The following is a 26,377-nucleotide window of genomic DNA, read 5'->3' on the forward strand; positions in this document are numbered from 1 at the left end:
CTGCAATCTTCTTCCTGACCTCTCCGCCCTCACCCCAGTCTGACCTATCACCCTCACCTTGACCTCTTTCCACCTATCACATTTCCGACACCCCTCCCCCAAGTCCCTCCTCCCTACCTTTTATCTTAGCCTGCTGGACAAACTTTCCTCATTCCTGAAGAAGGGCTTATGCCCGAAACGTCGATTCTCCTGTTCCCTGGATGATGCGCTTTTCCAGCAACACATTTTCAGCTCTGATCTCCAGCATCTGCAGACCTCAGTTTCTCCTGTATTCAATACTCTGACTGATCTCTAAGGATAAGTTTCAACTTCCTGTGGGTAATTACTCTGTGTCTGGTAATTTCCCCTTCTAAATGTTCTCCAAGTCTTGAGTTACAGTCAGTGACTTGGAGAGTTCTGACTAAGTTGCTTAAGTAGTTACTCAGGAAAAGTTAAAGGGAATAAAATCAAAACCAGAAATTACTGGAAAAGCTCATCAGATCTGGCAGCATTCTGTGCAGCGAGATCAGAGTTAATGTTTCGGGCTGAGTCACCATTCCTTGGAACTTGTTTCTGATTTGCAATGTCTGCAGTTTTTCTGGTTTTCTTTAACGTCTGGGTAACTATGAACCCTCCACCAGTGTGATGCCACCCATGCCGACCTGATTTAACATTTCCAATATCTCCAACCAAAGTAGCCCTTACTTACTCATCACTCTAACAGCCCCCACCCCGCCGGGCTTCTCGCTCTCTCGCTCTCGCTCTCCCTCTCGCTCTCGCCCTCGCCCTCTCGCCCTCTCGCTCTCGCGCTCTCGCTCTCTCCCTCTCGCTCTCGCTCTCTATCTTCTGACCACGTTGCGGGTTTACAAGCTGTGTATGATGGAAATGTAATTACTGGTTGAATAGTGCGCCATTATAAATCTACCATCAATGATTGTATTCTCCTATACTCTAATCTCTGATTGTCTGTAACAAGCTGCCTAGGAGGTGGGATGCAGGATGTGAATGTTGTGCTTCTCCTTAGCTGACACTCTTTGGGAGCTTCGCACCTCTCCAGGTAGTAGGGTAAAGGACTTGCTCCATGGGGAATTTTGAGAGCACTTGCACATTGCCAGCTCTTAACAAATATTTTTCCTGGATTTCTGTTTTATGAAGGCATGAAAATAATTTTGAATTTTCCACTTCTATAAAGCTTCCTTGATCACTAACTAAAGTTATTTTTTTCGCTTATAGGGTACTATGTGTCACAGTTTTTCTTTGTAATTTTTGCTGATTGTTTTGAACATATCCACTGAAAGGAGTTAGGCAGGTTTGCATGAAAGAATTGTTTTGATTTTTTTGATACTGACAGGATCTTGTAAAATGGCTTTGAAACAAAACCCAGAGATAACTGACTTCTGAATAAGTCATATTTGACTGAAAGGTTAAGTCTAGATTGAATTTTACCAAAAACCAGCTAAGTGCCAATCTCAGAGTTTCATGAAGGGTTTCTCTAACGGGTTTTTTCACTCCAGCCTCTGCAGCTCACTTCATTAGCTTTGTGTCACACCTGGATGCATGGAAGACACATGACTTACTTGTAGAGATAATCCTGTCTCCTAAAATACATGTGAAGAAAAGCTTTTCTTAAGACCTTGTTCTAACTTCAGAAGTGAAATGGTTGTTCTCCCTTTGGAAGAAAATGTGTGTTCAACTATTTGTGTTTGGGAGGCAACCTTTGCATCACCATCTATTCTTTTACTTTGCAGTCAGTCAGTGCACTAATAAATGACTTCAAAAAGAAGCATTCCTACAAGTATAAGGCAGCCTACATTTACTTCACTGATTGTAAGTACCTTTATTGTTATCCAATGTGTTTCCATTCTAAAATAATTGTGGCGCTGCGCTATAGAGTATGCGTCTTTTCCCGGGCTTGCCGATAACTCCAACTTGATTTATTAATTAATTTATTGTCATGTGTAGCAAAGAACAGTAAAAAGCTTTGTTTATGAACAGTACAGGCAGATCATAGTAAACAAAGATGTACAGGTCAAAAAGACTTAGACAGAGGCATACAGGTTACATTGATCTCGCCTAGCACATGCCCTGTACAATGTTAGTAAAATCAGTATTATTTGAAGCTAGAGAGTTCATTCATCAATTTAATATCAGTCAGGAAGAAGCTGTTCTTGAACCTGCTGGTGCATGTGTTCAGGCTTCTGTAAGTTCTGCCTGATGGAAGAGGTTGGAGGAGATATTACAGGGGTGTGAGAGTCTTTGATGTTGGCAGCCTTCCTGCAGCAGCGAGCTGTGTAAATGGAGTCCATGGCTGGAAGGTTGGCTTCCGTGATGGTCAGGGCTGTGCACACCACCTTCTATAGTTTCTTGCAGTCCTGGGCAGGGCAGTTGCCATACCAGGCCATTATGTACCCGGACAGTAAGCTTTCAATGGTGCATCTGTAGAAGTTGGTGAGAGTCCTTATGGGCATGCCAAACTTCCTGAGCGGTCAGAGCAAGAAGAGGTGTCTTTGTGCCTTCTTGACCATTACATCTATGTAGGCAATCCAGGACAGGTTGTCACTTGGCGTTCTCCGTGTTCTCCACATTCTCAACCTCCATTCTGCTGAAGTAGATGGGGACATGTTCTCCAGCTTTCTTTCTGAAGTCAATGATCAGTTCTTCAGTTTTGCAGATGCAAGAGAGAGGTTGTGCTCATTGCAGGACATCAGCAAGCTCTCTATATCCCTTCTGTATTGTGACTTGCCGTTGCTAGATATCTATTTCTACGTTGGTGTTGTCAGATGCCATTCTTTTGGAATTTGGCAACGCAGTAATGCGTGTACAGGAAGTACAGTAGGGGGTTGAGGAATCATCCTGGGGATGGGGGGGGCTCCAGTATTGAGTGTTTACCATGGAGGAGGTACAGTAGTCAGTCTTCTCTGATTTGCGGTCGGTGAGTCAGAAAGCTGAGGATCCAGTTGCAGAGGGTGGAGCCGAGACCAAGATCACGGAATTTTGAGGTCAATCTGGAGGGGATAATGGGGTGTTGAAGGTGGAGCTGCAGTTAATTAGCAGGAGTCTGACATGGGTATCTTTGTTATCCATAGCAATATCCGTGGCCTCTGAGCCTGTGTCCATTAGTATGAGTTTGTTGGTGACATTTTGATGCTTGAGAAGGGCTGTTCTTTATGTTATTGCTTGTTAGGCGATAATTCATAAATCAGACCTCAAAAATTCAGTGGTGCCAGTAATTTGAGATACATATGCAGAGAAGCAGGAGTGTGGATTTAAATTTTATGCTTAGCCCTTTGATTCCATGGCAGCCATCTATTCAGTTCCAAGAGTTGAACTTTGAGCTCTCTTCCCTAACTCCAGTGCGTTCTGCTTTGCTAGTGTCAAAGGAACAGTCAAGTTTGTTTTGGAATTGTGGTGTATTTTCTATGTTCCAAATGTTTAAAAGAAAAGTATTGTTTTCGTAAATGAATTGTTAATCAGCCTTGACATTTGATCTGTACGACCCCACACAGCTAAGACTTTCCATCTTTATTAAAGTTTAGCAATTACTCCAAGTTGACAACCAAATTTTACTTTTATCGTAAAGCAAACATTTATCCCCAATCAGCTACTTTTGCTGCCAAAGTTATCTGAACAAATCTGATTTTTTTTTAGAATAAATAGGTTGACCTAAATATGGAGGAAACACTGGAATAGGTGACGTTTTTGAATTTAATTCTATTGAATAATATTTTGGATGAATTTAAATATTCAGCTGATCCGAATCCTCTCTAAGCTGATCAATCACGCAGCAACTCGGAAGTACCTGCATGGGTTTGTGCAAATTTTTCCTTTTAAAGTGACTATCCGAATACTGTATGGGCATTTACTTTAAAATGAAAAGTCCCAATGCACTTCTGGTGTTTGAATCTTTGGAGATCATTGTCCAATGAAGCTAAAACATAGTGCATTGTAAAAGCTTGTGTTTGGGAACATAAAGTTTTTGGAGGGAATAATTATTTTAGCAGGAAGTTGAGATGACCAGAAATATTTTAATACATTTTTTTTCATGGAAAACTGGCACTCGATGGTTAGCTGGTGCATTTAGTGACTTGAGCCAACAATAAATGAAAATTAATGTTTTGATTGTCTTTATGATAAATGTTGTGTATCTAAACATCTCTATGATTCTGACTATAAAGTTCTAACACTAAGAAAGGTCTTGCTCTGAACTCCATTTAAGCTCATTGTTGGGATATAAATGTATTGAGTCAGTTGCGCCAAGCTTTGATAAATAGTTGCACAGGTTGGGAAATTGGACCTTATTTTGATACTGCAAAAAAATCTCTGCAATCCTTTAGGGAGCAAGGCAGCTGTTGCATTTTTTTTTAAGTTTGTGGTCTGCAATCCTTAACTGGCACAGTGACCAAGGAATGCTGGGACACAGTCACAAGGCCTGTCTTGTGATCATTTGTAGAATATCTGACCATTTCTCATCAAAATTAGGAAGCTGGACTGTCATTAGATAGGCATACCGTATATTTTGAAGCTTGCTCGCCACCTAATACAGAATTTAATATGATGCCTGGTATCCCGAAGAAAATTTCCAACATGGTACCCTGAACTGAGGCAAAAGTTTGGTGGGTTAATTAGACATTGGATAAGCCTGTACCTTTTTAAGGAGCACATTCTGCAAGGCAGCCCATTACCTGGTGTCAAGGCCAATGTTGGATGGGGTTCAGCTACCAGGCCATCTTTCAAACTATCTGTGATTATACACATGGTGTCTTTGAGCTGAATATTTTTTTGTGAGAAGAAATGAAACACGTGAGGAAAGAATACTGTGTTGCAAAATAACAACAGGTGATCCCAGAGCTTTGAAGTGTATGTTTGAAGTTTCTGCAATAAGCCAGTTAGTATGCTGATTCAGTTATTCTGATTTTTACCTACAATGAGCACTTGCTGTTCCTTGGGAAGTAACGTGTGCTCCAGTGTTTTAAATGGAGACACAGGCATCAGTCTTGTTTAGTCATGAATATGTTGAGAATTTTGTGGTTTATATAGAAACAGGAAATTGTCATTTTGGCATGCATTTTAAGTCTCCATTTTTTTGCTACAGTGGACTGTCTCATAAGTGTCAGCATTTAGGACTTGCTGGTGGTGACTGAAATCATGACCCTGTCTGGCAGACAGATGTCACCTCCGTAAATAAAATGACTGTTCGTGTTTTTGGGATGAATATTTGTGACAGGGTTGAAAAGTGTTGGTGCATGAACAGAACCAAGAGGCAGTCAATTATTTTGGGGCTCCAAGTAGAGTGGGTTTCTTTGTTCAAGTGCAACTTGAAAGCTAGATAACTTATTGCAGTGAGACCAATAACAGTTTGTACAGTAGACCTGTTACATCTTACACAGCAGTAAACGCTGGGAATCCTGGAACCAGTGGTATGTCTGACCTATGTTGATGTGCATGATGGTGCTTTGGTCATGTGCTAGCCCTGTGGTTTCATCTGAACCATGTTTAATCAAAGTTTTAGGAAATCATCAACTGTGAGGGCAGTTTTTCTAAAGTTAAATTATCAAGAAGTTTGTACCCATAGCTTCGCAAAAAAGGCAGCCACTTAATCATTCTTAGGATATGACTGTACCATATCTTTGGCATCTTTCTATCTACTGAATTAATATGTTGATGTCAGATAGTGGACTATCTGAAATCCAAAGAAAAATAGTGTTAAAGCTCTACAGTGTGGATACAGACGCATATTGAGTCATTGCCTCGATATATTAGTGTTCCCGGTTTAATCCTGTTTGTATTAAGTGATACATTTATTGAATATGTAAGTAAAAACAGAGGGTCAGTTTTGTTGAAATAACTTTTTTTGAAATTCTAGATTGTCCTGATAACCTCTTCAGTCAACTAAAGACCACATGTACCAAAGCCATAAAATGTTGTAAAGAAGTGAACATTTCCTTTCTTGCATATGAATCTAAGGTACTTTATAAGCATTTTTCTGCTAAATGTAATTTGTGTGCGCAGTAGCTTCAATGTTCAAATGTTGTGTTTCTTGCTTCATATCAAATAATCTGCATTCTTTTAGCTGTTTGGATGGAATATTGTTAAACTTTCCACTTTTTACCCAAGTGAGCAGCAAGATTTCATACAACATTATGAAAATCTAATTACAGGATTGCATTAAAGCATCTGCAGTTGTGTTTCTCAAATTTCAATTAAAACCTTCTGTTTTTGTTAATTATTTTTAATTCTAGCTGTTTGTTTAGCTTGAGAATACATTTGGAAGTGCATCATATTTGGCAAAACCAGCAATTAGTTGCTCTTAATTAGAGAAACATGAAGATTCTAATTTATATGATGCTTCATTCAAGACTCTATGGGCCACTAGTTCATCTAGTTGATCACAAGACAGGCCTTGTGACTCTGTCCCAGCATTCCTTGGTCACTGTGCTAGTTAAGTAACGCTACAGCTGTTACTTTTAAGGTTATTTAATAGTGCCATGATATTTGCTTCCTGTGCACAAAACATAGCAAAGTAAATATGCTAATATAATCAAATCTATTAACTGCTGCCTGCTAATGTCGATGGTGTTACTGTTTGGCAACTAGGATAGCTCTGATTCTTGCTGCTTTGTGATCCAGGATGCTGAAAGTCTGGTTCATAGCTTTTGTTATTGAATCTCATCCCAATGAACTAGTCCTTCCTGATATTCCTTAGGAAAGAAAAAAAGATGAGATCTGTAATCGATAAAGGAATTCTGTGTTTAAAATTCCTCCCCCAACTTGTTAGAAGTGATCAGTCAAGCCAAATAATGTAGCAAACCCATTGGTTTCTTTTCAAATTAACTAGGGGAAGTACTGAAAAGCTCAGCATTTCTGGAGAGGGAAAGAAATGTTTGAGTTGAATGTCATTCTTTTTAGGAAGAATCCAAATCCAAACAGAACAAGGATTGAACAGCACCAATCTGAGCCGTATTCGCTGTCCAGCCAACTGGCCACAACATAGTCTGAATTGCTATGGCAACACACTCTTTTCTACATACAGGCAGTCCCTGGGTTGTGAATGAGTTTCATTCTGGAATGTGAAGGCAAGTTGATTTGTACACAAGTTGGAGCCCACTGCAGGACATTATAAAGGAGCTTTGTTGTGTCTTCAGAATTACATCTTAGATTTACAGAAAAGGTCCTTCTGATCCACTGGATTTGTCCACCGACAATAATTATCACTAAAGGTGCGCTAATCCCAGTTTCCTACATTTGTCTCATATTGTTAAATGGTATATTTCAAGTGATCATCCATATATTTTTGAAAGGTTGCAATGTTTCCGGTCTCCAGTACCTTCCCAGGCAGTGTGTCCCAGATTCCCACCGCCCTCTGAATGAAAAGGTTTTTTTCCCCCTCAAATCCTCTCCGAATCTCCTGCGTATTAAACTATGTCCCGCCGTGATTACCCCTCAACCCGAGGAAAGACTCCTCTCTCTCCCTGTTCATGCCCCTCATAATGTAATACACTTCAATTATGTCCCTCCTCAGTCTTCCCTGTTCTAAAGAAACAGTCCAGGTCTAGCAAAAAAGCATGAGCAAAATAAAGCATCCAAGCATGACCAAAAAGATTATTGTTATTTTCTTTAGTTACTTCATCTAAATCCTTCATACATAACCGCTGTCAAATTTCCATTTAGCTATTTCATTCTAAGGACAACAATCCAGTTTCTTTTGTCTATCCACCTAACTGCAATCCTTCTTCATTGGAATTATTCTTGTGAATCTCTTCTGCAGCCTTACCAAAACTGTCATGTCTTTCCTAAAGTGTGGTGTTGGAAAATGAACACAATCTCCAACTGGAGCTGATCTGTATAGATTCCAAAATCATCCTGCATCCCAGCTTACTTCCCCTTTACTCTTATCTGACTGCTCCTTCCCCAACACAGAACCCCCTTCCTCTTGGGCAACCATGTTATCATTCCCCTCCTCTGGTCTCTTCCTTGACCCCTTTGACTTAAGCATAAGTACCACTTCCATCAGGTTAGAGCACTACCCACTACCCTACTCTTTGTCATATCCTGGGGGAGAATGGTGCTGAGCACTTGTTTTGCCGCTGCCTTGTGGCTGTGTCTGCTGCATACACTGCTCCAGTTCTGGATTACACATGCAGAGCAGCACTGTGTGTTTACACAGGCTCCAAAGATTCCTGGGTAATGGCAAAAGGAGGCCGTACACATTTACACACTCACCATCTGAGAATTCTGGGACAAATGTCATCCTGTGAAGTCAATGCTGGGATGTAGTAGACACAGGGTATCATGCTAATTCTCAAAATCCTGAACATTTGGGGGCAGTTAGTCATCTGCTGTGCAGTTTCCACAGAGGTCTCTATAAAGATCTCACCAAGAGCTATTGCCATGTCACTTTGAAGGCTTGGCTGATTTTGAAAAGTTACATTTATTTCAGCAAAAGGGTTCTGAGTTCACAGATATAATGACAGCTAAAGGAAGATGATTCGGGGTTTTTCTTGTGTCTGACTAGAAGGTTTCATTTTAAAGGAAGTCAAACACTAGAGATTTAAAAACTTTGGGTTTCAGGAATGGGATGCTTTTCAGTATCAAGTGAGTGATATAATTGTTAGAAGTTTATTGTTCTCATCTCCATGTGGTAACTGTGGTCTACTCCTGGTTTCATCGTCTTTATTGTAAAGTATCTGCCAAATATACTACTCAATTCCAATTGAGTAGTATATTTAACTATTGGCAGAGACCTTCATATTGATGGTTAACACTTAGCTTCCCCATATTTGTAACATCCAAATTTGGACTTTTTTAAACCATCTGTTGGATATTTATGAATGTGTCATATCAAAATCCTGGGCAGAAGGGTGATTTTTCTTCATAAACCTTTCTTCTATCTTCAATCAGGTGTTCACCTTTGACATTCCCAATGCATTTCACTCCATCTATAGTCCAGAAACAACAGATAAAATGACCACGTTGGGGATGGTGGCTGATAAAATTGTGACACTATGTGCAACTTTGGATGAAAATCCTGGAGTGCGATACAGACTGGAGCGTGAAAATAACTACAGGTCTGTTTTGACACTTTTATTACCAGAAAAAAGAGATGAGCTTGCTGTTTTCTTTGAATGGCAGTGGCATAAAATGAATTATCAAAGAATTTGGTATCTAGTGTTTTGTGTACAATCGGAATTCCACAGTGTTTCTATCGTTACCTGTTTAATTTGCATAACCTGAAACCAGCAGTTTCTATAGCAACTGTTTGATTCAGATGATGGTGTTTAGTTTATTAGAGTTCACTTTATTTCTCTGATTCTCAATAGCTCTGAATAGATTTCTTGGATTATGTAAAGAATGTCCATGGTTTTATTTAGCCTTCATGCTTTTAGCTCTCCTCAAGTAGGCAAGCATTTGCTTCAGCACTTCCTGGCCTAGTATGGGATAAAGCAACAAGGTGCCTGCTCCTGATAGATTTTCCTCGTGGAATTCTTGCCTGGAAGGATGATGGTTAAAGACAGGCTAAGGTTTCCTGTGAATGTTCCCTGACAAGGTTCACATGAAGAATAGTTATTAGTACCAGGCGCAGTACATGGTCCGGCTTCTACAACATACGTCTGCTTCTTAAGATGCTGACTGTTTGGACAGTTAGGGAAAATATTCTTTATTTTCTGCCCTTTCCCATAGAGATAGGGGAAACTCTGTGCATAGGTTACCTACCCATGCTACCTACACACTCAGCAAATAGCTCAAGTGTAATATCTGGAGTCTTGGAGCAAGTTATGCATTTTGTCAGACTGGAAATCACCAAGTGAAAACGAGTGACTAAAGGTTGTTGGCCATCTCCCTGATATATTTTTCCTATTTAGTATCTCCATCCACTAACCTGTCCCTTACCCTCGCTATTGTTCCATCTGGCCCGCCCTTTTTCAACGGTATAAAAACCATCACAGGCCTCTTGTGGTTCAGTGATAATGTCTCTATCTCTGAGCCAGAAGACCTAGTTTAAGGTCCCACTTACTCCAGAGGTGTGTCACATCATCTCTGAACAGGTTAATTACAGATATCTGAAACCTGTCACAGTTCTACCTCCTCGCCAGTTCTGAAGAAGAGTCATACTGGATTTGTAACATTAGTTCAGTTTTTCTCTCCACAGATACTGCTGAGCATTTTCCATCACTTTCTGTTTTCATATTAGCCACAGCGTTGTCAATAGCACTGAATCTGAAGTATGAGTTTCAGTTTCATATCAGAAACTTGAGCTCAAAGATCGAAATTGAGTGTAATACTGAGGGTCAGCTGAACTGCTGGGAGCCCTGTCTTTTTCAAATGCCTGTACAAAGCACGGCTCTATCTGCCCTCTGAAGTGGATCCCATAACATTGTTTTTGCTGAAGTGTTCTGGCCGGTATTTGACCCTCAGTCGCCATCTCAATGTCAGATTATCATGCCACTTATGTGACTGTTTTGTGGACATTTGCTGCATGCACATAGATAGCTGCTGTTCCTACAGAACAACAGGATTAGTTATGAAAAGTACGTAATTGGTTGTAAAGTTGTGCAGGTTGTGAAAGGTATAATAAAAATGCAAAGATTGAAAAGATATAGTCAAAGCAAACTTCACACCCCCAGTGCTGAAGTAAAGTGTGGCTGTATTGCTAAGTACACATACTGCATCAGCTATAATTGAGCAGAATATTACATACAAAAGAATACACACAAAACACTATCTTGCTGACTTGCTGTCCATTGTAAGAAAATTTTGTTTTTGTTTATTGTTTCAACATTGTTTGATTTCTCAAATCCTTGTTTCATCTATTGTCTTCTGCAGCAGTTCTATTTTTTAATGTGTTAATATTATTTTGATCTTTAAGAAATGAACAAAATGTGGTTGCAGAGATATTTGCCCAGCAAGAACAGGTTTTTATGATGTCAAACTCCAGTAATTGATCCCAAAAATACAGAAGCTTCTGTGGTGACTTCTAATTCCTGACTCCCTTCTGTCACAGCAGGAAGATGAACTGGATCAAAATTTTATTTCTATTCTGATGTTTTTGTGATTGTGTCCAGGGCTACTGAAAATAATGCAGAATGTCTTGCAAACATGGTAGAGGAAAAGTTGGCAGAATATTACAAACTAGATCAGCAAAACAATATGAAGGTAAGAAAAGTGTAAATTCTGATAAATTCTGATTCAATTGCAATGCGTTCGGTTCGATGTTAGACCGTGGAAGCAAGCTTGTTGTTGATGGATGTGTTTTTTGTGACATGTCAGTCCCCTTGGCATGCAGTTATGCAGTTTGGTGTCATTGTTGCAGCTTGAGATCAGATAGGCTTTTGATGCTCAGATTACCACCCAGTGCTGGGCTATCACAGCTTTAGTGTTGCTTGGGCTCTGTTTGTCATTTTTCAAATCATTCCGAACACTGTTTCCCATGCTTTTTCCTCATTATAATCCCTTTTTGATGTTGAAAAATTGGCATGTCCCCAGACCTGCAAGACTTGCATCTAATTTGGTTGTGCTGGTGTGACATAGGCCAAAATATAATCAAGCTGATTAAGACAGGAGCCTGGGTGGTATATAATGCACACATTAGTCCTTTAGAAAGCTAGCTTAAAATTGCAGTTTGTGGGGGAGTGTGGTGATGAGCCGATGACTTTATACCTGACTGTGCATTTGAATTGTATGTTAATAACTGAACTTTGGTGTGGAACATTTCAGGGAAAAACACAGTCACAGCTTTTGATTGTTGACCGTGGATTTGACCCAGTATCAACGATATTGCACGAGCTAACCTTCCAAGCAATGGCATATGACCTGGTTACAATTGAGAATAATATTTATAGGTAAGCATTGGAAAGCCTTTTTAATTCAGTAACAATATCTGCTTTTGAGGAGATTGTAATTGTTGGGAAATATTACGGCTTGGAGTTTATGAGAGGACTACGATTGGGAAATGCATCCAGAATGCAGTGGACCCTACAACAGGTTTGCTGAGGTGAATCAAAATTTCCATTCAATCATTTGCATGAATGAGAGAGTAAAATCTTTAAGAACTAGTGCTATTGAGTAGAATCGTTAATTGTGATTTGATTGTTGATTGAAAATGGCTTTAAAATTATTGCATTTAATATTGTTGCTGCAACAACAGATCAGACTGTGGTCTCACTTAGAATTATAGGAACTTTGGGCTTGGAGGAGGCCATTCGGCCCTTTTGAGCTGTTTGATCAAGGCTAATCTGACTCTGGTCACAGGTCCACTTCCCTGTCTAAACCTTTGCCAGTAGTTCAGCCACTCTGCAGTTCTGTGTACCCCAGTGGGCACACCAACACCATTTTCAGCATTGGACTTTCAGTTTTGGAAGCCACTGCCGTGCATGGACTTCAGGTGTTTATGCAGCAGAAAACATAATTAGGGGGAAGGTACTTTACAACCAACCTGTTTGGAGCTGTTATTAAACATCCCTGGGACAGATGGGGCCTTGAACCTGGGTCTCCTGGACTAGAGGTAGGGACACTACCACAATGCCATAAGAGCCCCTAATTAGAGGGAATATTACCCTTGATTCCCTTGTCTATCAAAACAGGAACTTGTCTGACCATTGGTCTTCTGATGAAAAGGAAGATCAATGAACTGAATTTGGATTTGGTTAAACTAATTTTAAAGTATTTAAAACATCAAAAGGAGAAACAGGTCTTTAGTGAGATTTCAATTGACTACCACTCTCTGCAGCAGCAGCTCATCATCAATGGACTAATGTAGTCACAGATATCTGTGTCCACACATTTGAATGGAATGTATTGTACATCCCTGAAAAGGTGCAATTTAAGGAAAGAAAAGTGTCACTGGCCTTTATGATTGGGCACCTCCTCAAGTAAATGCATTTTTGAACCAGCGTGAAAGATTTCCAAAACCCAAGCATTGACAGTTCTGGTGTAAATCACTATTTTGCTCAATTCCATTGGCAGAAAATTTGCAGAAATGACAAATGTTGCTGGTTCACTTCCTCAGTGTGTTGACCTTTGTTGGACATGATCTCTAGAATTGTTATGTCTTTTTTGTGTCTTTATGCCAATGTTGCAGCTAGTTTGAATTTTATTTTATCATCAATTCCATTCAGAAATTTAGCCTGATCAAACTTAAAATGTAAGTTTTAATTGTCAGGATCAGATTTAATCATAGGGAAATAGTTTAAACAAATTCAGCAGTAAGCCAAATATCTATAATGTTTGATGGAACTGGCACTGGTTTCGTCCTTAACTCTCTCCCCCTGTTTAAAAAAAACATGTTTACTACTTAGAACATAGAACCGTACAGCACAGAACAGGCCCTTCAGCCCACGATGTTGTGCCGACCACTGATCCTCATGTATGCACCCTCAAATTTCTTTGACCATATACATGTCCAGTAGTCTCTTAAAGGCCCCCAATGATCTTGCTTCCACAACTACTGCTGGCACTGCATTCCATGCTCTCACAACGCTGTGTAAAGAACCTGCCTCTGACATCCCCTCTATACTTTCCTCCAACCAGTTTAAAACTATGACCCCTCGTGTTAGTCATTTCTGCCTTAGGAAATAGTCTCTAGCTATCGACTCTATCTATGCCTCTCATTATCTTGTACACCTCAATTAGGTCCCCTCTCCCCTCCTTTTCTCCAACGAAAAAAGTCCGAGCTCAGTCAACCTCTTTTCATAAGATAAGCCCTCCAGTCCAGGCAGCATTCTAGTAAACCTCCTCTGAACCCTCTCCAAAGCATCCACATCTTTTCTATAATAGGGTGACCAGAACTGGACGCAGTATTCCAAGTGCGGTCTAACCAAAGTTTTATAGAGCTGCAACAAGATCTCATGACTCTTAAACTCAATCCCCCTGTTAATGAAAGCCAAAACACCATAATCTTTCTTAACAACCCTGTCCACTTGGGTGGCCATTTTAAGGGATCTATATACCTGCACACCAAGATCCCTCTGTTCCTCCACACTGCCAAGAATCCTATCCTTAATCCTGTACTCAGCTTTCAAATTTGACCTTCCAAAATGCACACCTTGCATTTATCCAGGTTGAACTCCATCTGCCACCTCTCAACCCATCTCTGCATCCTGTCAATGTCTCGCTGCAGCCTACAGCAGCCCTCTATATGGTCAACGACACCTCCAACCTTTGCGTCGTCTGCAAACGTGCTGACCCATCCTTCAATCCCCTCATCCAAGTCATTAATAAAAATTACAAACAGTAGCCCTGCGGAACACCACTCACCACAGACTTCCAGGCAGAATATTTTCCTTCTACTACCACTCGCTGTCTTCTGTTGGCCAGCCAATTCTGTATCCAGACAGCTAAGTTCCCCTGTATCCCATTCCTCCTGACCTTCTGAATGAGCCTACCATGGGGAACCTTATCAAATGCCTTGCTGAAGTCCATATACACCACATCCACAGCTCGACCCTCATCAACTTTTCTAGTCACATCCTCAAAGAACTCGATAAGGTTTGTGAGGCATGACCTGCCCCTCACAAAGCCATGTTGACTGCATTTAATCAAGCCATGCTCTTCCAGATGGTCATAAATCCTATCCCTCAGAATCCTTTCTAACACCTTGCAGACGACAGACGTGAGACTTACTGGTCTGTAATTGCCGGGGATTTCCCTATTTCCTTTCTTGAAGAGAGGAATTACATTGCCTTTCTCCAGTCCTCAGGTACGACTCCAGTGGAGAGTGAGGATGCAAAGATCTTCGCAAGTGGCGAAGCAATTGCATTTCTCGTTTCCCAAAGCAGCCGAGGACAAATCTGGACCGGGCCTGGCGACTTGTCAATCTTAATGTTTGACAAAATTTTCAGCACATCAGTTTCCTCTATCTCTATCCATTCCAGCATGCACACCTGCTCTTCAAAGATTTCATTCACTACAAAGTTCATTTCTTTTGTAAAGACAGAAGCAAAAAACTCATTTAGGGCTTCCCCTACCTCCTCAGACTCCACACACAAATTCCCTATGCTATCTCTGATCAGCCCTACTCTTTCTTTCACCATTCTCTTGTTCCTCACATAAGTGTAAAATGCCTTTGTGTTCTCCCTAATCCGTTCTGCCAAGCCTTTCTCGTGCCCCCTCCTGGCTCTCCTCAGACCATTTTTGAGCTCCTTCCTCGCCTGTCTGTAATCCTCTAAAGCTGAGCTTGACCCTAGCTACCTCCGCGTTATGTAAGCTACCTTTTTCCTTTTGACGAGAAGTTCCACTGCTCTCGTCATCCAAGGTTCCTTTATCTTACCACTTCTTGCCTGTCTCAGAGGGACATATTTATTCATCACTTGCAACAACTGTTCCTTAAACAGTCTCCACATGTCTATAGTGCCTTTACCATGGAACAATTGCTCCCAATCCATGCTTCCTAACTCATGTCTAATCGCATCATAGTTTCCTCTTCCCCAATTAAATATCCTCCCATTTTGCCTAATCCTCTCCTTCTCCATAGCTATGTAGAATGTGAGGCAGTTGCAGTCACTATCTCCAAAATGCTCTCCCACCACAAGATCAGATACCGGTCCCGGCTCGTTTCTGAGCACCAAGTCTAGAATGACCTCTCCCCTCGCGGCCTGTCGATGTACTGAGTTAGTACCCTCCTGAACCCACCTTACATTACAAAAACAGCTCCATTCAAACCTTCTGCTCGAAGGAGGTTCCAATCAATATTGGGAAAGTTAAAGTCACCCATTACAACAACCCTACTACGTCCACATTTTTCCAAAATCTGCCAACCTATGCTTTCTTCCATCTCCCTGCTGCTATTGGGGGGCCTGTAGTAAACCCCTAATGAGGTGACTGCTCTCTTGCTGTTCCTAATTTCCACCCATACTGACTTGGTAGGCAGATCTTCCTCAACAATGGAAGCTTCTGTAGCTGTGCTACCCTCTCTGATTAGTAGTGCTACACCCCCTCCTCTTTTTTTCCCCCGTCCCTATTCTTTTTAAATGCTCTAAACCCTGGAACATCCAGAAACCATTCCTGCCCCTGAGAACTTCTATGTAATGCATGCAATAGATCCATATTTAATGCTCGTAATACTAGCATTAAAATAAAAATAAAATTCAAACACATTCCACCCAAATGTGTGGACACAGACAGTTATCAAAAAAGATGAAGTACTTTTTGTGTCATTGAAAAGTTGCAGATTGTGAATATTAAAGTTTTTGGGTTAGTAGTGCTGTGCATTTTGGACTTAGTTTTGTAGGCTTGTGTGTGATTATGGGGGTTTTAAAGCATAAAACCACAAGGCTCATTTTGTGTCATCCTTGGTCGTACAGGATATAAGAAGGGAGTCTGATTCCTCCCTCACCCTTGCGTCTGAAATATGCAGGTCTGTGATAGACATAAACTTGTTGAAAGATTGGCAGAATGTGGTAGTCTGAATTGCAATGCCATCAGTGTTTATTGACAGGACATTAAGTCCTTTTTTTGTAATTTTAATAGATACCAAATAAAGGATGAAAGTACAACCAAAGAGGCCCTTTTGGATGACGATGACGAACTCTGGGTAAAATTGCGGCATTTACATATTGCCGAAGTTAGCGAGTATGTATAAACTCCTTCTGTTACACGATTTATCTTCTCTCTCCCGGGAAATGTAAGTTAATGCTTCTGGTCCAGTGACCCTTCTTCAGACCATCCTGAGGAAGGGTCTCCCAACCCAAAGCATTAATTCTGGTTTCTCTCAACAGATGTTGCCAGAGTTGTTCAGCTTTTCCAGCAATTTCTGTTTTTGTTTGTGAGTTACAGCATCCGCAGTTCTTTTGGTTTTTAATTCAACATTTTAGCTCTGATTCATTCTTCATAGTTGCTGACTGACTTGGTGTATATTTACAGTGTTTTCTCTTTTAACTGCTGTCTTCCAGCATCCTTGGTATTCAGCTTTTAAAATAGCATGTTATCTTTGTGCAATGTCACAGGATTTCCAATAATCTTTTAAAATCCATCAAAATAGGCAGGAACATGAAAGTTGTGTTTTTTAAATTATGAATGTTCATATTGTGACAACCCAATTACTGTAGTTGGTCAAAGGAGAAAGTGAGGACTGCAGATGCTGGAGATCAGAGCTGAAAATGTGTTGCTGGAAAAGCGCAGCAGGTCAGGCAGCATCCAAGGAGCAGGAGAATCGACGTTTCGGGCATGAGCCCTTCTCCTGCTCCTTGGATGCTGCCTGACCTGCTGCGCTTTTCCAGCAACACATTTTCAGCAAGTGGGAAATAGACAGTTTTTCAGATACGTAAACAGATAGTTACGTATTTTAGGGTAAATAAAATCTGCAATTGGTAAAGGGTCTGGAGCTGATTTCACTTGTGGACTGGACAGGTTTCTAAATGCTGTCCTGTATAGTTGAGTGGGGCAAAATTACTTTTGCATTTTAAATCCAGCATCCTTGCAGTGGGGCATTTATGTTTTATGGGAGGGTGGAAAGAAATATAAATTCTTCTTTCGCCTTTGTTTCTGAGCTTCTGGACTTCGCCACAAATGCCTAGTTGTGTTTCAGGAGGAAAAGAATTCAATCAGCCTGTTTTCTTTAGGCACTCCTCCACTTTAGATTACACAATCGGGGAAGAAGCATCAGTTCCAATAATTTTTGCAAAACAATAGTGCTGTGTTTGCATGGGTTTCCCCTGGGTGCTCCGGTTTCCTCCCACAATCCAAAGATGTGCAGGTTAAGTGGATTGGCCATACTAAATTGCCCATAGTGTTCAGGGATGTTTAGATTAAGGGCATTAGTCAGGAGTAAAATGTAGAGTAGTAGGGTAGGGGAATGGATCTGGGTTGGTTATTCTTTAGAGGGTCGGTGTGGACTTGTTGGGTCGAAGGGCCTGTTTCTACACTGTAGGGATTCGATTCTTCTAAATACAAGAGCTGATGAAATATTTCAGTTAAACCATATATTCTGCGTCACTCTAATTATGAGAATATTTACCTCACTAGCTGATTAATAGGCTATAATAAACTACTGTAATTTGTTTTGGTCAGTATTATAATGACTTGTCATTGTCAAACTTCTGAAGCAACTACAGTTGTTGCTTTAGATTAAATTGTCTATTAACTGTTGATCTGAAGTGTTCCAAGATTTTGATTTAGACCTATTAAACCTCAAACTGCAGTTGCACTGCAGCTCTGAAAGAGAGTTTATGGAGGTATTGACCAATAATTCAGTCATTGCCAATAACTTGGGGGTTTACAGCAGGGGAAAAGCCAATGACATGAATTATTTTGACTTAAAAATAAGCATTTTATTCACTTTATTTTTAAATAGAAAAATTCCCAAGTTGGTAAAGGAACTTTCCAAAAGCCATCAGACTACTGAAGGAAAGGTAAATATTTATGCACATTTTGTATAACTAGCATTCCATGAACTTTACGTTGATTTCCCAAAGTGTATATATGGTCAGTATTGAAATCTGGTCATGAGCAACAATTTCAGTTGCTCACATTTGTCAACTTGACTGACATGACAGTTATAAAACCTGAATTACAATAATTGTAAATTCTGGGTTGCTAGCCTTGCCTCCACGTTAGCCTAAAAGGTTTGGTGGCAATTTCTTCATCTGTTTCCAAACAATTATCCCTCCTATTTAAGCATGGAGTTTCTTGGTTTAGCTGTTACTCGGCAGAGGAAGAAATACCTCAGCAACGTTTGTAGATTCTAACTATTTCAGTACTCTCTCTTAAATAGTTTTGTTCCAATTTTAAAATTAACGCCCCCCCCCACCACCATCTTGTTCAGATTTCCTACATCAGTGAAGATGTTTCTCTCTATTTATCTTAGTGAATTCCATAATGATTTTAAATGCCTAAAATTGATCATCCATCAATCTCCTAAACTTGAAGGTGTACAAACCAACTTTCTGCATCCTGTGCTACTACTTTACCTGTTCAATCATGGATTTAATTGTGGTGAATCTCTGCTATACGCACTTTTTGGTTCATGTTTTGAACTGTGCCCTAGTTCTTAGTGATCCATAAGCATGGGCAATAAATATCTACAACCAGCAATTTGGTGAAAGCTGGCAAATTTGCATATGATGTCAAAATGGGGACAATAGAGGAATTTCAAATTGATCCTTGTAAATGCTATGAGTGAATCAACCAACAGCAGGTTAATTAAACGTGGGAAAAGTGCACAGTAATTCACATAGGTTGGGAACATAAGAGCGATACCTACTCCTAAGAATGGTTGTGTTGAAACTAAACAAATGAAAAAAAATCCAAGTATCTTTAATCAGCTCAATGCTCAACAAACCCATTAATGCTGAGTACAGTAAACCATGACAACATATATTGAAGGACATTGCTTAAACAGTAGAGTGCAAGTCAATGGAACGTATAGACACTGATGTAGTACTCCAGTCAGAATACATCTTGAGTTCTGTGTCCAGTTCCAATTTGCCAAGTTATAAGAGAGACTTTGAAATGCTGGAAATAATGCACTGAAGTGCTGCAAAGCTGACTCCTCATTGTGTTGCACCTTAAACAGAAAGACAAACTGAAGAGGCTTTTCAGCCTGTGAAGGAGACATTTCAGAAATGGTCTTTGTGATACATAAGCTAGAAAAGGAAGTGAAAAAATTAAATATGGAATATTTGATCATGTCACATGTAAAGAGATCCAAGTGAAAAGTCCTGGAGTATTTCAAGAAAATAATGAGCTGCTGAATGGAGATTTTAATATGAATGGATTAACTAAGATGGCTGAAACACCTCCCTGATCCGTAATTCTCTTGTGAAATAACAATTCCTTTATACCAACTGCTTAATTTTACTGTTGTCATAAATCTCCAAAACAATTGCAGCAGCAAGATGTACATTAACAAAACTGAATGTCAGTGTCTGTAAGTGGAGCCTCATTATGTTATGCTTGCCTTTAATTTTTTTTTCTGGCAATCTTTTTGTCTTGCAGGTCACTCTCAGCTCTTTATCACAAATGATGAAAAAGTTGCCCCACTACCGAAAGCAAAAGACCAAGGTACAAAATAAACTGCATTGAATTGAATTCCATATTTTGTGTAATGCATTGTAATAACTCTTCAGAATGAATGTATTCACATCTGCTCATATTTAGAGTAATCTTACCTGAGAATAGAAGTCTGAAAATAAATCATTTTCATAGTGATAAATTAGATACATTTTAAGGGAAAAGGTTTTGAGCATTTTGTTTTAATGAAATATATATTACAGCCTTCTCATGGGTAATTAGGATTGGGGGTGAACCAGAAAATCACACATCCCCGAATAAACAGAAATATGGACACATTTGGGCACCAAGCAGGGATTGGGAGAGGTGATGATAATGATCAAATAGGTGGTTTTCTAGATTACAGGTTCTAACAGGGGTGGAGTGAGAAGATGAGTTACTTGCTGCAGTATTCCTAACCTTTGGCCTTCTATACATTTAGCTAGCTAGTACAGTTTAGTTTCTAGCCCACGGGATGGTGATCATGGTAGATTCAGTGGAAGCAATGGCCTCATGGTATAACCCCTGGATTGTTATTCCAGAGACTCAGGTGATCTTCTGGCACCCAGATTCGAATCCCACCACAGCAGATGGTGGATTGTGAATTCAATAAAAATCTGGAATTAAGAGTCAATTGATGACCATGGATTCATTGTCAATTGTCAATTATCTGGTTCATTTATGTCCTTCAGGGAAGGAAACTGCCATCCTTACCTGGTCTGACCTACATGTGACTCCAAACCCGGAGCAATATGGTTAACTCTTAACTGCCCTGTAGACAATTAGGGATGAGCAATAAATGCTGACCTAGCCAGCAATGCCCTCATCCCTTGAATGAATTTTTAAAAAAATGTAAAATTCTGCAATGGTAACACCATTTATTGTCAGTGGATGATGGTTAGATTCTCCCTTGTTGAAGGTGGTCATTGCCTGGTGGGAATGTTACTTTCCACTTGTCAGCCCATATTTGAATATTGCCAAGGTCTTGCTGCATTTGGACATGGACTGCTTTAGTGCAGGAATGGTGCTTAGTCATGGTGCAATCATCAGTTAACGTCCCCACTTCTGACCTAATGATCGAGGGAAGGTCATTGGTGAAATAGGCTGAGGACATGCCCATGAGGAATTCCTACAGAGATGTCCTTAGACCTCTTTCTAGGTATGACTCCAACCAGTGAGCCAAAACTCTGTCAACTGTGTCTTGATATCAAGTGCAATCACATTCTCACAGATCTTAATTTCAATCAACTTGGAATCAATGCAACAACATTTCTGCTCCTTAAGCAAGAATTGTCTGGAAGATTGTCTTGCAAGATCAGGAAAACACTCACAAAAGTGTTGCCTTTTATTCCACTAATACTATAGATTTAAATACTACTTTTTATTGTCATGTAAATTAAATGGCACAATGGACCAATAAAATATGTGCCTCATTGATTCAATGAGCTATAATTCTGTCAATAATAGGTGAAGGACAGTATTTTTCTCGAAGGGCAGTTTTTTGCCTCAATTCAGAGAATTTGATCGTTAAGTTTGGACTTACTTGGGCTTTTTGTTTAAATCTGATTGAAGTTAAAGAAAACATATTTGCTTTATCTTGCTTTCTCCCACTATAGCAAACAGTTCACCTGAACTTGGCTGAAGATTGCATGGGGCACTTCCATGGAACAGTAGAAAAACTCTGCAAGGCTGAGCAGGTAACTGTTATTCTTAAGCTTCTGAACACTGGAAATTACAATTTTGCAAAACAAATGATAGTTTCATGAATGGTATTTTGTAATTAAAAGATTGAACATGGTTTTGGTAAAATTTATCTAAATAAGAAACTTGTTCAAAAATTTGTTGACATCCATTATTAATAAGGAAGTGTTCTTTCCTTAAGGACCTTGCCATGGGAGCTGATGCACAACGGCAAAAAATTAAGGATCCAATGAGAATCATTCTACCCATTTTGCTGGATAAGTCCATCAAAAGTTATGACAAATTAAGGATCATCTTGCTCTATATCTTCCACATGAATGGTATAGTAAATGTGACATTGGTTCGGAATCTAGGGTTTGTTTTGTTTATTTATGAATTCAGTGATGTGAAAAGTCAGCAATTTTACAAATTAAAATACATTTTATAAATGGATTCACAGGAATGGCATCAACTCATTAGCTTTGTTTTTCATAGTAGTGATGGGTTGCGATTTACCATCATTTCACACGAAACCAAGATGATAATCTGATTCTCAGACCAGGTTCTAAAGAAAAGTTGTATTGAGCTCAAAACCATGACTCTGTTTCTCTCTCTACAGTCACTGCCAGACCTGCTTTGTTTCTCCAGCACTTTCTGTTTTTGTTTCACAAATTCAGCAATTGCCATAATTTGCATTTATTACATTTATTCGGCAGCATGGTGGCTCAGTGGTTAGCACTGCTGCCTCACACCGCCAGGGACCTGGGTTTGATTCCAGCCTCAGGCAACTGTTGATGGGATGTTTGCACATTCTCCCCGTGTCTGCGTGTGTTTCCTAGGGTGCACTGGTTTCCTCCCACAGTCCAAAGATGTGCAGGTCAGGTGCATTGGTTATGCTAAATTGCCCATAGTGTTAGGTGCATTAGTCTGGGGTAAATATAGGTGAGAGGAATGGGTCTTTGGAGGGTCGGTGTGGACTTGGGCCAAAGGACCTGTTTCCATACTGTAGGGAATCTAATCTAATCTACAATAATATTTTAGTTGTTTAATTGATTTGATTTTTGTTGTGGCAACTGGTGCTCTAATCATTTTGAATATAGATATTATTTAAATCTATAGTATTAGTGGAATAAAAGGCAACACTTTTGTGAGTGTTTTCCTGATCTTGCAAGACAATCTTCCAGACAATTCTTGCTTAAGGAGCAGAAATGTTGTTGCATTGATTCCAAGTTGATTGAAATTAAGATCTGTTAGATAGCCATAGGAAATTTTGGATTCCTTATTTTGAGCTCTGCATTTTGCATTGAGACACACCAGAAGATTTTGTTGACTTTCTTTATTGGTCTTCCTGTGCCATTATTGGACGTACTTTCCCCTGTAATGTGCAGAATTTCCTGGAGCTTTTCATTGTAAAGCAGATACAGTTAGCCTGAGATACTGAAGAATTATTTTATTAAGTGATGTACTTGAGTGTAAATTTTCAACTAATTTGAATGTATAAAATGATATCATGTTTTGCTGTGTCTATAATCCTATGTCATGAAAACGATATTATGTTAATTACCTTACACCTTTGATTTTGTTTTTAAAGATGCCACCCAGTTATTGAAAAAGAGCTTGTAAACTGGTTTGAATCTCGCCCAATGGTTATGTTCCCAGAATCACAGATTTGTTACAGTTCAGAAGAAGCCAAAAATTAATACTATAACTGATGACATTGAAAATTTGAATTAATTCTACTCTGCCTTGAAGCAGCTACTTCTAAGATAGTTGGGGAAAGCTACCAAAACAACGCAACAAGGATCTTTAACTTTCACTTTCTGTCCTTGTGGTATGAGTCCTAAATCATTAAAGTTCTGAATTTCCTTAGATATTCCCATTTTTTTCAAGTCTGAAATGCCAAATTAATTGTTTATGCTGTGTAGATAATAATGGCCTGGCAACCATAACAAATAGGGGCAGGCATAGGCCACTTGGCAGATCAAATTGGCTTCTTCATTAAGTATGGCCAGGACAGATCTGGTTGTGGATTTAACTCTACTTTCCCACCTATCCTTCATAACCCCAAACACCCTTGTCAATCAAACATCAGCCTAACTTGGCCTTGAATTTATTCCATTGGTTTTTGTGAAAGATAATTCTTATGACTAACAAATTTGAGAGATGGAATTCCTTCCATCTCCATCATAATTGGGAGACCCCTTATTTTTAAATAATGACCCCTAGTTTCAGAATTTTTCACAAAAAAGGAAACTTCATTTTAGCCTCTTCTCTGTCAAATGCCCCTCAGAATCTTGTATGTTTGCACAGCATTACCTCTCAAATTTGTAAACTGCGATGAGTATAGGCCTAACCTGTTCATCATTTCCTCAAGATTTAAAAAAAAAACTTTCCATCAGGAATTGGCTTGGTGAACCTTCTCTCAATTGCTTCCATTGCAAAATGCCCCTCCTTTTAATAAGGAGACCAAAACTCTACCCAGCAATCCAGGTGTGGTCTCAACAATGCCCTGTAAAACTGGAGTAAGACTTGTTTACTCTTGTACTCTATCTTTAGCAATGAAGGCCAGCACCTATTTGGTTTCCTAGTCACTTGATGTACTTGGATTCTGACTTTTTGTGATTCATGTAAAAAAATGCCTGCCCAGATCCTTCAATACTGCAGCGTTCTGCAGTCTCTCTCCAATTAAATAATATGCTAAATTTCTGTTATTTCTGCCAAAGGGACATTGTATCTTCCCACATTATACTCAAACTGCTCGTTTTCTACCCATTTATTTAACCCGTTTTTATTTCTTTACAAACTCTTTGCATCCTCATAAATTGCTTTTTTACCTATTTTTGTGTCATCAGCAAATTTGTTTACAATACAGTCATCTGAGTCATTATAAGTAAGGCCCCAAATCTGATCTCTTTGGCACTCCACTAATTACACTTTGCCAATTTGAAAATGACTCATTATCCCTGAATCTCTGTTCTCTGAATCATAGAATTATACAGTACAGAAGAGGCATCTTGACCCATTGTGTTTGTATCGCCAAAACTACTACAATCTATACAATCGGACTTCCCTGCACTAGGCCTATAACCTTGAATGTTATGAAAATTAATTCAAGTGATCATCTAAGTACTTCTTAAAGGTTGTGAGGTTCCCTGCCTCAACTACCCTCCAACACAGTGCAATCCAGGTCTCCGCCAACCTCTGGGTGAAAAAGCTTTTTCTCACATCCCCCAAACCTCCTCTATTCACTTTAAAATTATGCCCCCTTGTATTTGGCCATTTGACTAAGGGGAACTGCTGCTTTCTATTCACCCTGGATATGCCCATATAATCTGAAACACCTCTATCAGGTTCTCCCCTCAGCCTTCTCTACTCCAAAGAAAACAACCTGAGCCTATCTAGCTTCTGTTCATAGCTGCTTGTTAGCCAAACCTCTATCGATTCCAACAACATGTGCTGATCAAAAAATGATAACTTTGTCTTATGTGATTTTTGATAGCTATGATGACTCTGCATGATTAATTGTATTATGATTTCTAAATGTCCTGCTATTACCATATAAATAATAGATTTTGGCATTTTCACAGTAACAGATGTAAGACTAATTAATGACCTCATATGACACTCAGAATCCCTACGTTGTTGAAATAGGCCATTAGGCCTATTGAGTCCACAGCAACCCTCTGAGGAGCATCCCATCCAGACCCACCCTCCTAACCCTATCCCTGTATTTACCATAGCTAATCCACTTAGCATGGTTCCCTGATAGCATGTCCAGTCTTCCTAACCTGCACATCTTTGAATTGTGGGAGGAAACTGGAGCACCTGGCAGAAACCCACGCAGACATAGGGAGAATATGCAAACTCCTTTCAGATGGTTCCCAAGAATAGCATTGAACCCACACCCCTGGTCCTGTGAGGCAGCAGTGCTAACCATTGAGCACAGCTGTATTAAAGATAAGAATGGGCATAATGTGATAGAATTTCACATTCAGTGTGAGTGTGAAAAATTGATGTTTAAAGCTACTGCCTTAAAAATTAAATAAAGGCAAAATGACAAGAGTATGAAGACAGGCTTTGCTAAAGTGGAATGGGAAGATACATTGGTATCTCCTGATTCCACTTTTTATTTATTCTGCTTGGTGAATCTTTAAACATTTCCAGCTTAATATCTCCCTTCTTTCTTGAATAGTGATGTTAAGTATTTGTGGTTTTCAATCAGTTAGGACTTCTCCAGAAAATGGGGAATTGTGGAAAATTATAACCAACGTATCCACTCTACCTGCATGCACTTCCGGTCTTTAAAATGCAGGCCGTCAGGTCCAGGGGACTTGACAACCTTTTAGCCACATTAGTTTTCATGGTACTTCCTTTGTTATTGATCATGATTATTTTAAGTTCCTCCCTCCCTTCGTGCTTCTTGATTTTCAATTATTCTTGGAATGCTTTCTGTCCCTCCTATTGTGAGAACAATTTAAAAAAAACTTGTTCAAAGCTCCTGCCATTTCCTTGTTTTATTAATTCTCCAGTCTAAACCTCAAATGCTCAAACACTTGCTTTAGGTAAGTTTCCTTCCTTTATGTCAAAGCTCTTGTAATCTATTTTTATATTTCTTACTAGTTTTCAACTGTACTCCAATTTAGTTTTTTTATGGTCGTACTTTGCATGTTTCTAAAGCAATTCCTAAACTCCTGTTTGCAGAATTGTACTTTCAATTTTATACCATCCTCGACTTCCT

General features: G+C 39.6%; 1 protein-coding gene across 1 annotated transcript in view; it reads left to right on the forward strand.

The window, feature by feature from the left end:
- Window positions 1-26,377, forward strand: part of stxbp3 (syntaxin binding protein 3) — a 64,430-nt gene that overhangs the window by 21,690 nt on the left and 16,363 nt on the right. Inside the window, exons 5-14 of the mRNA XM_043699711.1 lie at window positions 1,728-1,806; window positions 5,843-5,943; window positions 8,878-9,044; window positions 11,040-11,130; window positions 11,692-11,816; window positions 16,441-16,542; window positions 18,263-18,320; window positions 19,906-19,971; window positions 21,576-21,656; window positions 21,842-21,980. Of these exons, the coding sequence (XP_043555646.1) occupies window positions 1,728-1,806; window positions 5,843-5,943; window positions 8,878-9,044; window positions 11,040-11,130; window positions 11,692-11,816; window positions 16,441-16,542; window positions 18,263-18,320; window positions 19,906-19,971; window positions 21,576-21,656; window positions 21,842-21,980 (1,009 nt within the window). The remainder of the gene's footprint in view (window positions 1-1,727; window positions 1,807-5,842; window positions 5,944-8,877; window positions 9,045-11,039; window positions 11,131-11,691; window positions 11,817-16,440; window positions 16,543-18,262; window positions 18,321-19,905; window positions 19,972-21,575; window positions 21,657-21,841; window positions 21,981-26,377) is intronic.

Source organism: Chiloscyllium plagiosum, chromosome 11 (assembly GCF_004010195.1).
Source record: "Chiloscyllium plagiosum isolate BGI_BamShark_2017 chromosome 11, ASM401019v2, whole genome shotgun sequence".
Classification (NCBI taxonomy): Eukaryota; Metazoa; Chordata; class Chondrichthyes; order Orectolobiformes; family Hemiscylliidae; genus Chiloscyllium; species Chiloscyllium plagiosum.